The sequence below is a fragment of the Podarcis erhardii genome (assembly GCF_964252035.2).
Source record: "Podarcis erhardii genome assembly, chromosome: 5".
In the NCBI taxonomy this organism is placed as follows: domain Eukaryota; kingdom Metazoa; phylum Chordata; class Lepidosauria; order Squamata; family Lacertidae; genus Podarcis; species Podarcis erhardii.
In genome coordinates, this window is record NC_138509.1 from 23305238 (window position 1) to 23318525 (window position 13288).

Here is a 13288-nt window from a genome sequence, read left to right on the forward strand (position 1 = left end):
AGGAAAACATGGCAACTGTTGTGTATTCAATAGACAACCAAGCAGTTTTTTTCAATTAATCTTGTGATCGCAATAGCTGAGCCTTGTCAAGTCTCTTCTTTATGATCTATGGCCCTGACACCATTCTATGAGCAGAAATAATGACACCTTTCTCGGGGCTTGTATCATTTCATTCCTAGAGTCATTTCAGATGCTACTTTGCACTAGTGGAGCAAAGGATTAGTAGGGACAAGAGAGGACAGAGCAAAGAGCACTGTAAGAAAAGCTAACCCAAAAGATCAGTTGGGGAAAAGGTAGTTCTAGAAAATGCTTTCTAGGTTACAGCCCAATCTGAAATCTGTTTACTCAGATGTTACTCCCACGGGCACCTATTTCCTGGTAAAGTGCTTAGGACTGCAGTCCTCTTAGTAGGTGTGAGAGATTTTATTTGCCTGTTGCCCAATGGCCATTACAAAACACGGGAACAGTAGAAGTACCTACAATACCAAATTGGTAGCAGATCTAAACTCCTGCTAGGGAAGCAGGGAGAAAACCTAGCACTAATATATAACACTAAAAATTACCCCAAACAAACTGAGATTAACAACAACATCAAAATACTATGCGGATGGTCTTTGCAGTTCAGGGTATAGATTTTTAGAAAATTGCAGTGAATTTTTCGATCTACTGCTGCTAAAGTGGCAACCTTGTTTGTAATTGTTTTATTGTTGTCTGACAACAGATCAAAACACATATACATATACATATACATACACACACACACACACATATATATACTTATATGGCCAACATAAGCTTTAATTAAAAAAGAATACAATCAAAGCTTACACTGGCCACTCTGGAAGACATATAGAGAGTAGAATACAAATCATCTAAATAAAGTGAGATCTAGCTCAAACATGAGGGACATAATGGGACAAAATTGTGCAGGGTTCCACACACTTGTCATTTTGTTTAAACTGGAGTGTTACACTTACGTGTGCAACTAGGACTCTATGGGCTGGGTATGAGAACACTGCATTTATTAGGTGTAGGTGCACCATTCAAATGAGCATATTGTGGAGCAGGATTGTTTTTTAATTGTCAGGCATCAGGCTTGAACATGCCTTTCTCTGAACTCAACAGGACTGACTTCCATGTATGTTTTCACAGGCTGGAGCTATGGCTTTGGACTGTAGCAGAAAATGCAGTTACATGCTAGTATGCAAATGCTAGTAGAGAAAAAAATACAGTCAAAAATCATGTTTGACAAATCATTTGCTAACTGATTCAGCTGTATTTGTGTGGTTCTTTGACCTATTCCTTTTAAACGAGCCTTAGCACTGCCAGGCTCTTCATTACATGGGTTTACTCTTACTTGGCTGCAATATACAAAGTTCCTCTAACCAGCTTTATTGATAAAGGTAAAGCTAAAGGTACCCCTGACCATTAGGTCCAGTCGCGGACGACTCTTGGGGTTGCGGCACACATCTCGCTCTATAGGCCGAGGGAGCCGGCGTTTGTTCGCAGACAGCTTCCGGGTCATGTGGCCAGCATGACTAAGCTGCTTCTGGTGAACCAGAGCAGCACACGGAAACACCGTTTACCTTCCCACTGGAGCGGTACCTATTTATCTACTTGCACTTTGATGTACTTTCAAACTGCTAGGTTGGCAGGAGCAGGGACCAAACAACAGGAGCTCACCCCGTCGCAGGGATTCGAACCGCTGACCTTCTGATCGGCAAGCCCTAGGCTCTGTGGTTTAGACCACAGTGCCACCTGCGTCCCAAGCTTTATTGATACTTTTAATAAATCCAGTAACCTGGGCAAGGTGACAGAAAGTTACTCAACCTTAAAGCTCTAAGTGATTACAAGCCTTGCTTCTGACAACTTTTAATGAAGTGTTTTCAGTTTAGCTCTATACCATGCTTTTTATATCCATTTATCTCCACTGACGTTCATCCCTTAGCTTTATTAGCCCAAGCCATTTATTTTTGTCCTGTTAATCACCAGTTACAAAACACCTAGGACGATATCCAAAAGCAAGCCACAGCTTTAAAACACATGTATTCACGCAAGCATAGAAACACACACATGCAGAGACAGAGAGAGAGAGAGAGAGAGAGAGAGAGAATCAAACACCACAAATTATCACAATAGTTAGCAGTAACTTTTTAAAAACCAACCCACTATCTTCTGCAATAGTGACACAGGAGGGACTATTGCACAGTGTGGCTTGCAGGCAGGAGTGACACAAACATCTGTATCAGTATATTTACTTAAAATATTTCTGAGCTGCCCTTCCTCAAAAGATTCCAAAGAGATGTTCAAAACCTTGAATAAAACTACTCACATATTTTCAACACACTATTTTTATTAAAGTAATAAGAAGCAGTTCTAACCAAAAGGTCATCTAAAATGCTGGCAGGAATACAAAGGTAAGCTGACACCTGTGCTTTTTTTCAAGGGGTACTCAAGAGTATACAGTACCAGTACCTGTGCTACGCTATGGCCTCCCATAACTCCCCATGGCGGAGAGGGAAATGGTGGCAGAAATGAACCCATTCCATGATGGCTTCCTGCCTGCCTGCCAGGGCACTGAACTGAAAAGACAGTTCTGAGGGTACTCAAGTGGCCTATCTGGCCTGCATGATGAACTCCTGCCTATCACCAGTTGTTGTTGTTGCTGCTGCTGCTGCTGCTGTTGTTGTTAAATAATATTAATAAAGATGATATTATGAATATCCACAGCAGAATATTGTTCACAACAGAAAAATACAAAATGAGAATACAAAATACATAATAAAACAAAAACAAAACAAGACCCCCCTCCCACAAACACATTTTAAAAGCCAGAGCTGAACGCCTGGCTGAAGAGAAACATTTTCATCTGGCACCTAAATAGATATAATGAAGGCGCCAGGTGAGCCTCCCTGGGGAGGCATCACAAATGCCCCACTTGTGGCACACAAAGAAGGGCCTCAGATGATGACTGCAGGGTCTGGGGCAGTATATATGGGGAGATCCGTGAGATATTGCAGTCCTGAGCCTACCATGCACTTTCCCCCCCATTTGCTCTTGTAAGAAGAAGAATATTGTTTTGTGAGCACTACTTTTGAGTACTTTCAAAAGCTGTCTATGTGACTACTTGGAATGAATGGTTGCAAGAACCCAATTTAATTCAGGCAAATTCACATATGTTCACCAATATAAAATAAATGCTTCAATTCTAAATATAAAAGAGAGCATGGTGGGCTTTACTTCTGAGTAGACAAGGAATGCACAGAGGGCTAAAACAGGAAAGGGAATTTTGCTCAGGAAATCTAGGCTCAAGCCACAATGTGTATCAAACTTTAGATTTCTAGCTGTGGAAATGTCCTAGTAAATTATATATATACACATATATAGCATTACCTTATGCACACTTTTTGGATTGTCAAGCCAAGCATAATACATTTCCTCAACGTAATTTGAATTACTTCCACTCAAGAATGGTTCTGTGGCTCCCGGTGAAACATAACTCCGACTTGGCAGAAATTCTTTTTTGTTTACATTTTTCTTCATCAACGAACAAATGCCACGATGTTTCAGGGTAGCAGCAATCAGCCGCAAATGACTCATTTTTGTGTATTTCGTGGATGATTTTCTATTGAGAGAAAACGGTAAAAAGGAATTAGAAAAGCAGCCAACACTTAATGGGTATCTTGCAATTAAAGGCTTTCCTTTTTAATAGAGCATCTACTTAGAAACAGAATCTTGTCCTAGATGACAGAAATCCAATTCCTAAGAAATACTTAATGGTGAAAGCCATTGATTTTAACAAGAATTATTAGCACACAGCTTCCTGCAGGGCCGGAAGCTACACTTGAAATCTAATTCAGCAACATTAGTGTTTCAAGAAGACAGCGCTGTCATTGCTTCTGCTTAATCCCTAGTTGATCCCCAATAATTATTACAATAACACACTCTTACATCACTATCTATCCATGTACAGTGATGCTATCACTGTGATTATTTGGGCTGATACAGTAGTTCATTGTTCCTCACCAACAGATTTTTCTATATACATCCCACAATGATCACTTTTACACATGTTGCATAGTCTATCAAGGTAATTTTCAGCTAAATGAGAAATAGATCCTGTGAAATAAAAGAACTCCTGACATCAGGAATGCTAAAGAAATTACTTCATTCTGATGCGCAGTTTATAGAATTATCTGTATTCATGGGCAGCAGACAGGAAGTCAGTATTTAAAACATCATGACAATAGCAATGGGCAAGAGATGCTGTGTTAGCTTCCTGGCAGGTGAGCTGCTGCTGCTTAGAGAGAAGGAGGGGGCAAGGAAATGGGGAGACTGGGGCAATACAGATGTTCCAGTGGAGTCAATCTGCTACCCTTTGCACTGAACCAGCCTCTCTACAACACCACCCCTCTCCCAGCTGATAAGCAACAGTGACCCACCTTTCAGGAAGCAAGCAACCAAAACAGCTCCAATCCAGCAAGCAAGCCACTTCTGACTAATGACCAGAACGTCACAGTAATTCTTCATTTTTATAACCTTGTACAGGATTTATTTATTTTTTGCCAAATGCCATACAGCAGAACATCAATCTGATCACACATACTTTCACTAAGGATATGCATTGGAGTTGACTCACGCACCACACCGTGCCCCCCAAAAAGGATGTTTCAGGCTGGAAAACTAAGCTAATCAACAAAAGGCATTGATATACTGTCTCATTTAGATGCTCTCTTTTCAATCCTTCCTTTAAAAATGTCACTTTACCATTTTTGAGAATATATATGGAAAAAGAAAATAGAACAACAGCAATAACGACTACATCAACCATAATGAAAAACAGTAATGAAAATCTCCTGAGATATTAGGATCACTCCATGGTTGAAAGATTTAATCTCATACAAGTGGCTAGTTAATTCATAAATATGAAAACTCTGTTCTCACCTGCTCATCTTAATAGTCCCTCCTTCCCATTTGCTCTGCCCTTTATCTTCAAACCTCCTTAGTTATCACATATTCTTCCTTCCTGTTTCTGTTCCTCAGTCCACCGATTGTAACGCATTTTCTTTAGCTACCTTGGTCTTATTTCCCTGTCTAACCCACAAATCTATTCCTGTCCTTACAACCTGTGGGTAGTTTTAATCTTTACATATATAATTTCAAACATTTTACAAACTTTAAAATATCCAGTGACGTCCCTTCTTCTCCTTCTATGATTCATATGACATATCATACTTTTACTATAACCGTTCAAATCAGTTTTCCACTTTTACATCAATCAAACATTGGATACTCTGTTGAATTTATCTTAATGCTGCCAGCGTTTTCAGCTGTGTACAATTATTTTCCATATATTCAATAAATATTTTCACTCTTCTCTAAATATACGTTCTTCCTGCTCTCGTATTCTGTGTGTTAAACCTGCAAGTTCTGCATATTGCAACATCTTAAGAGGCCAATCGTTTTTCCAAGGGACCTCGCTCACTTTCTATTTTGGGGCTAATAGACAACAGGCCGCTGCTGTTGTATAAATAAACAAATTTTTCTGGCACCTGGGAATTTCTATCTGGGTTATTCCCAACAAAAGGACTTTTTGGGGAAGGTAAATTTAAACAATTTTTTCAACTCATTATAGATCATTTCCCAATATTCTTACCCCTTTCTACATGTCCATCACATATGAAAAAGTTTCCAAAACGTATCTGACAACTGTACAGTGGTACCTCGGGTTAAGTACTTAATTCGTTCCGGAGGTCTGTTCTTAACCTGAAACTGTTCTTAACCTGAAGCACCACTTTAGCTAATGGGGCCTCCTGCTGCCGCCGTGCCGCCAGAGCACGATTTCTGTTCTTATCCTGAAGCAAAGTTCTTAACCTGAAGCACTATTTCTGGGTTAGCAGAGTGTAACCTGAAGCGTATGTAACCTGAAGCGTATGTAACCCGAGGTACCACTGTATATCCAAGTTTTCAGAAGGGATGGGGCTGGAGAAGAAGGGAGGAAAATTCCTTCCACTCATTAGTATCCAAACCATAGCATTTTTTTTAAAAAAAATATCTTTATGTGTACATAGATAGCCAAAGGCTATTTCACTTGATGAATTAATTTCTGGGGTGATTTAAATACACAATATGAAACAGGACAAGAACAACAAAAACTTTAATTAACTTTATGGATAAATGTAATTTTTGAAAAATAGTTAAAATCTTATTTACAGTGTAACTGTAAAATTAAAAGTTTCCCCCCAAAAGGGAAAACGAAACCATCTTTCTGTGGTTATCAGTCAACTTAAAAATAAAATAAAAATCTCTTGAGACTACAAAGTAATGTCAGTGACTTGTTATAAGAATTCTAAGATCTGAAATATAAAATAAACGTTCATAAATGCACAAGGCAAACACATACATAAGTATATAAACCACATGTCTGAAATAGCACAGGAGAGCAATCCTGAAGTCATTTTGACTCTCCCAAACCATTTTGACTCTCCCAAATTGACCTCAAATATTTCTCTGCAAGGAGAAAATGGGAAAGCCTCTCCATTGTATCTTGCTTACCTGTCTTAAGGGTGTATTTGTGTATGAAAAGGGTGAGCCTATCATCTGGTTTCAGGAATTAAAGTATTTACCATCACAAAAAAATGGCCAGGCTGCCCAGGTAAAGCAATCTTTAACAGATATCCTGGCAAACAGGATTTCTGCTGTAGACCACCTTCTGTGATGTATTTCTGCTGTAGACCACCCCCTTTTGTGATGTATGTATGATGATTTGAGGGTGGTCTTGAGTTACAGGGTGGGCAATTTCAAAAGTCTATATAAGGGGTTGCTCACCATTGTTCTGGGTTCCTCCTCCCTCCTGCACGTGGTAAGCGAGGACCCTGTTGCAACAGTTTAATAAAGATCAGGCTTACTAGCTGCTTTGCTTCTCAATATTATCTGGTTGGCCTCTGTTATTTTCTCCTACCAATAGGGAACCCACTTAAGGACTCTATATGGAGTCTTGGATACCCCATAAGGGAAAAGGAGCAGGTTTTTTTCTATAACAGTCCCATTTAAACAATAATCCATCTCATGGATGGATTATCCACATGGTCAGACAGATTTGCTTACTCTCACAAAGTTTAGTATCATAACATTTTTCATTCAACATTATTAATCAATATCTATGAAGGTAAAGGTAAAGGGACCCCTGACCATGAGGTCCAGTCGTGACCGACTCTGGGGTTGTGGCACTCATCTCGCTTTATTGGCCGAGGGAACTGGCGTACAGCTTCCGGGTCATGTGGCCAGCATGACTAAGCCGTTTCTGGCAAACCAGAGCAGCGCACGGAAATGCCGTTTACCTTCCTGCCAGAGCGGTACCTATATATCTACTTGCACTTTGACGTGCTTTCGAACTGCTAGGTTGGCAGGAGCTGGGGCTGAGCAACGGGAGCTCATCCCATCACGGGGATTCGAACCGCCAACCTTCAGATCGGCAAGTCCTAGGCTCTGTGGTTTAACCCACAGCGCCACCCGCGTCCCTATCTACACATCTTCAATTAATGGAGATACGAAACAGTAGGTCAGAATGTAAAATGAGAGTCAAATCTGTTAAATCCTCAAATTTGCCACAGTAAATCTAGCCTATTTTTTCCTGGTGTTTATTCTACAGCAGAAACTTGGGCTGCAATTATGGATCCACTTTCTTAGGAGTAAGCCCACTGAGCTCTGAACAGACATATACAGTAGTACCTTGGGTTACAGACGCTTCAGGTTACAGACACTTCAGGTTACAGACTCAGCTAACCCAGAAATAGTACCTCAGGTTAAGAACTTTGCTTCAGGATGAGAACAGAAATCGTGCGGCGGCGCAGTGGCAGCGGGAGGCCCCATTAGCTAAAGTGGTGCTTCAGGTTAAGAACAGTTTCAGGTTGAGAACAGACGTCCAGAACAAAAGTTCTTAACCCGAGGTACAACTGTAAACGACCACACTGCTCTCAGCAACAATACTCAACAATCTGAGACACACAGCATTATCCCATAAAAAACCCCCAGAAATTCCTAGTTTATTCTGGTTTACTTAAACCACGATGTGAATACATAGCATGCTGGGGTTTGCATCCCATTTGCTCAAGGTTCCGTCCTCTCTTCACATGTGGGTAAAAGAAACCAGAAAACATGGGGTCTGAATGCAGAATTCTGGTTTCTTGCTCCCAAACAGGCCAGGAATGGAAGTCTGCTCAAGATCAACACAGGCAAAAGTTGAACCAGTTGTGTTACTCCACCTCAACCCAAAAATTAAACACAAATTTACATCTGGAAACAAATGTTAATTAAACATGGGGTTTATCATAGGTTTAAAAAAATGTATGTTTGTGTGAAAGAGAATTGGATTGCAAAAGAAAAGTGATTCATATTTATCAAACTGCTGGGGTATAATAAACTAAAGTGGGACAATAAACAGCTGAAGGGCTTTAAAGTATCAGTGCATCTTCTTATGTATATTTATAATACTCCTTGAAACAACTAAATACAGCAATAACCTACATAACCCCTGCTAAAGACACCATCTGACGGCACAAATGATCCTGTCAATGTCTAACTTACCTCTAACCTCTTGTTCAGTCAATTCCCCCCTAAGGAGAAGTTTTCAGCAGACTAATTCTGGTACCAGGTATAATCTTAGGAATGATCTGATTCTTTTTGAACTCAGGTGGAACAATGGAACTACGTATGTCATAGGTCAACAAATTCCCTGGAACAGGTTTCAAAATGTACAAGCCCACATATTTCTGCTGATGGTTAATGCCTCTGGAAAACCTGAATAGTTCACATTTTCATCAATAGTCATAACACACCTCAATAGGCCTCACTAAAATTGACCTAAGGTTAAATTCACTAAAATTGGACTCATGGTGAATATTAACTTCTGGTATGATGAAAATCTACGGATCAGACCATCATACATGGAGCTGCCCTATGAATCACACAGCAAATAGGTATAAAATGGATAATGAATTCATTCACGTTATTCCATACAGAGCTTCATCACACGGTGAAGATCAAGATCAGCGCAGGCAAGAGTTGAACCAGCTGTGTTACTCCACCTCAACTCCAAATCACAATTTCTTATCATTGAGTCCCCCCTAAAACAGATAGATCTGCTGGTAGTACTTATTATTAAACCAAATAAAATAAAATAAATGAAGGGATTCAGAGTGGCATAGACCCATGGTATGTTTTAATATCCCAGAATAAGCCATTTATAACTATAAATCCTATGAAAGAATCTTGTGTGGGTCTCCAAAATTTTATCAAAACAGGCGGTGCCAGAGTCCCCAATACCTGTCTCATAAAATATGGATCGAGAGTTAGAGGAAAAACTGGAGAATTTGCTAGCAACCTGGTATATATCTTAAACATAGACCTAAATCACATTGAAAATAGTGAGTTTAATCTTTTTAGAACTGAGACTGGGAAGAGATATTTTAACACAAAAGGCCACAGAGGTGGTATCAAATATCACAAGGAACCTTCCCAATGATGCTATCCTAAGTTTTTGGAAATAAGCTCAAAGAAAACAAGTGATATTTCTTTCAAATAAATCTGTATGGCTAGGGTGCAGCCAATGGGCCAGGGTTGGGGAGCTTCTGTTGCCATAGTTTAAGGTAATGGTTTGATTCAGATGGGAGGGACGCGGTTGGCGCTGTGGGTTAAACCACAGAGCCTAGGACTTGCCGATCAGAAGGTCAGCGGTTTGAATCATTGCAACGGGGTGAGCTCCTGTTGCTCGGTCCCTGCTCCTGCCAACCTAGCAGTTCGAAAGCACGTCAAAGTGCAAGTAGATAAATAGGTACCGCTCCAGCGGGAAGGTAAACGGCATTTCTGTGCGCTGCTCTGGTTCGCCAGAAGCGGCTTAGTCATGGTGGCCACATGACCTGGAAGCTGTACACCAGCTCCCTCGGCCAAAAAAGCGAGATGAGCGCCACAACCCCAGAGTCGGTCACAACTGGACCTAATGGTCAGGGGTTCCTTTACCTTTACCTTGATTCAGATGTAAAAGAAAGCCATGTTTCCATGCTACACAAACAAGTCTCAGGCTCATAAGCTCCCTGATACTGTCTTATGCAGCAAAGGAGAAGAAAACCAAACTACGTGCAGTTCCTGATGACAACCAGAACTTGGACAGTTACAGTTCCCTTGGACCAAAGTTAAGTGCCAAACAAGAATAAAAAATGTAGTTCCAGATTCTGGCTCCCTGCCCCCCCCCCCCCCCACTAATCATGGTCCAAGCAAATCATACCTCCATTTTACCAAAGCTTGAACAAATACCCACATCGGTCTCTACAGCCACAGAAGGTGCTGCAACCTTCCAACAGGTTGACCTCATCCCCAAAGACACACTCCAACACGGAACAAACACCACAATGTGCTTAATTTTATGGGGTATCTAGGACCACTACAACTTACTCATTCAACCTGGTTTTGTGTGACCAAAGTTAAGCTTTTAATGAGTGCAGATTTGTTTTTTAAGTGTTGCTTATAGGCGTACATGTCTATATTTTGTAATCCATTCACAAATTTTTCAGTCATGAGGCCAGGTCCTCTTATAGCTCAATAACTGGTTAAAGAACTGGAGGCAGGGGGTAGGAATAAAGGGGCAGCTTTCATAACTAAGGGAACTAAACATTGGGCGCTTCTGGATCATAGAATCACAGAACTGTAGAGCTGGAAGGGACCCTGAGGGTCATCTAGTCCAACCCCCTGCAAAGCAGGAATCTCAACTAAACCATAAATGACATGACCATCAAAGCTCTACTTAAAAACCTTCAAGGAAGATGAGTTCACCACCTCCCAAGGGAAATTGTTCCACTGTCAAACAGCTCTTACTGTCAGAAAGTTCCTCCTGATGTTTAATAGGAATCTCCTTTCTTGAAGCCATTGGTTTGGCTTCTAGCCTCCAGAGCAAGAGTAATCTTTATAGGAATGATGCTTTTTTATTAGTCATAAAGACTCTGAAATCAGGGAGCAGACATTTCATGGGATACCTAAATTATTGAGGATGATAAGAACCAAGCAAATGAGGAAGAGTTCCAAAAGGACATTCCTGAATGGGAAAATGTACAACAAAATGGCAAATAAAGTTTGATGGAAGTAAATCCCTCTATTTGAGGCTAAGGAGCAGCAACTTGTTCAGAATCTGGACTCTCCAGAAGAGATACTGAGGCTGTTCTACAAAAATGTATGTTTAGTTCAACAAAAATGTCAACTTGTGTGTGGGCATTGTGAAAAGAGAAATATCGATAGCTGACATCCAATACTGCATAAATTGACTTTTGCTCAAGTGGCATAACTTCCCCTTCTCTTCCACACCACCCCCAGCTCTCAAGAAAATCTGAATATTCATGTGCTAGTACTGTATTTGGTATCCGAACAAAGGCAAAGGTGGGATATAAATGTAATAAATAAGACATAATAAATAATAATTATACTGACTTAAACTGTTTCTGATATCAATTTATGTGAAATCACACAAGTAATATTCCCACGTATATTTCTAGAACAGATTTGGCAAATATATACTGAAAATCATACTTTAGTCTTTTATTAAGAATATATTAGACATGAGACTGTCTTTCCGATACGCACAGACAAATAATGTGTATATTTTCTTTTGTATTTGAAGGGATTCTTAAAAAACCACCTAATAAATTAACTGTTGCTTCCCCGTTTAACATGTTTAATTATACACCCTCCCTTTTTCACATTCATCATTTTTCTTCTTAGTAATGTGCTGGCGAGTTCACAGAGATATCCGATGAAGCGGAGATGAAACACAAGGTCCTGAATCGTTCAGCCAGATACACAAGCGGCAGCCAGGTTACGTTAGCTGAAAATTTATGTACCTTTTAAAGCAGAGATGACCCCATCCATTTAGGTTTCATGCCTGGCTGGACCACGTCTACCAAAGTCCATCATCATCAACACTGCCTCCTTACTCCAAATACGGACCACCAACCGGTTCGGCCTGCACGGAAGCAGGCCAGCAACCCTAAGCTGCACCCATAGAACCCCAGCCCTCAATAAGACAATTAAGACAGCGGTTTGATTGATTGATTTCAAATCCCTCTTCCGCTTCCAAGTCCGCCCTCCCCGTTGGGTCAAACTGAAGGGCACCTCTGGCAAGGCAACTAGGCCTTCTCCTCCCAATTATCACTACAGTGGAAAGATGCCTCCAAGTAAATGTTAGGCAACCATCAAGAAGACCTTTGCTTAGAGACACCCCCCCCCCAAAAAAAATTTTTTTTTGCTGATTAAGAGGCTGTGAAATGGAAGATCATCCCATCCCTCTCCCCCATTCATCCTCATCCAGCTCCCTCAGCCCCCTCCCCATTCACCTCTTCTCTCCCATTCATCCAACCCCCTCAGTTCCCCCTCGCCCCCTTTATTTCTCCCCCCCCCCCACGGATCCCTGCTGCTCTCCCCCCCCCTGCATTCTGCTATTGCCCTGGCGACCGGCCGAGGCCTGAAGAGGAGGAGGAGGAGGAAGCGGTGTGTGTGTGTGCGCGCGCGCGGGGGGGGGAGGGGGTGTCGCTCCGTTACCATAGAAACCCGTGGTTCCTCCTTCTCCATCCCCGCCCCCGCCAGAGAAGGGGACAGACCTCGTTTAATTCTCCTCCCCTCCGAACGGAGAAAGGGGGGGGGGGAGAGAGCAGAAAGGGAGAGATACCTGTTGTGTCACGTGAGGCGCGCGAGCCCGCCGCTCGCCGAGGGATGCTCGCTGAGGAGAACAAGAGGCCCGCCTCCTCCTCCTCCTCCTCCGTCGCCCGCGCTGAGGTAAACGCGGCGGGGGCGGGGCCTGGCGGCGGGAATTCGCTGTCCGCGCGCGGGGCGGTGCTGGAGCGAGGAGGGGGAACCCGCGTCGGCATGCGCACGCGCCAGCCCGCCCGCGGGAGCGGAGGAACGTGTGAACTGGCCCGCCACCGCGCGGGAGTTCACACCGCCGCTTCCACGCTTCCGAGGGATAAATAGAAGGACTCCTTTTTTTCCTCCTCGACGCCTCCGCCGCCTCCATGGGTTTCCCCCGTTTTTCCTACCTCTTCTCATTTACACGGTAAATGATCACCGTGAAGTTGTTGCAGTAAGTGCCACGTTTTGAACTAGTGTTTCTAGAAAAGAAAAGAAAAATGGTTTCGGTCATGCTGCGTGCCCTTGAGTACCCCCAGAAGGGAAAAAAGCACAGCCCCAATAGGTGCGTCACTATGCAAACAAAAATGATTGGTTTATTTATTTATTTTTACAAGTGCAG

At 42.0% G+C, this 13288-nt stretch overlaps 1 protein-coding gene across 2 annotated transcripts in view; it reads right to left on the reverse strand.

The window, feature by feature from the left end:
• Positions 1-12836, reverse strand: part of OGDHL (oxoglutarate dehydrogenase L) — a 64261-nt gene extending 51425 nt beyond the window's left edge. The window contains exons 1-2 of one of the 2 annotated variants that reach the window (XM_081861155.1): positions 12710-12836; positions 3394-3625 (exon numbers count right to left, since the gene is read on the reverse strand). In XM_081861155.1, coding sequence (XP_081717281.1) covers positions 3394-3600 — 207 coding nt within the window. In that variant the 5' untranslated portion in view covers positions 3601-3625; positions 12710-12836. Of the gene's footprint in view, positions 1-3393; positions 3626-4944; positions 5039-12709 lie in introns of those variants that run through there. The other variant, XM_081861154.1, reaches the window with a different exon arrangement.
• Between the last annotated feature and the right edge of the window lie 452 nt (positions 12837-13288).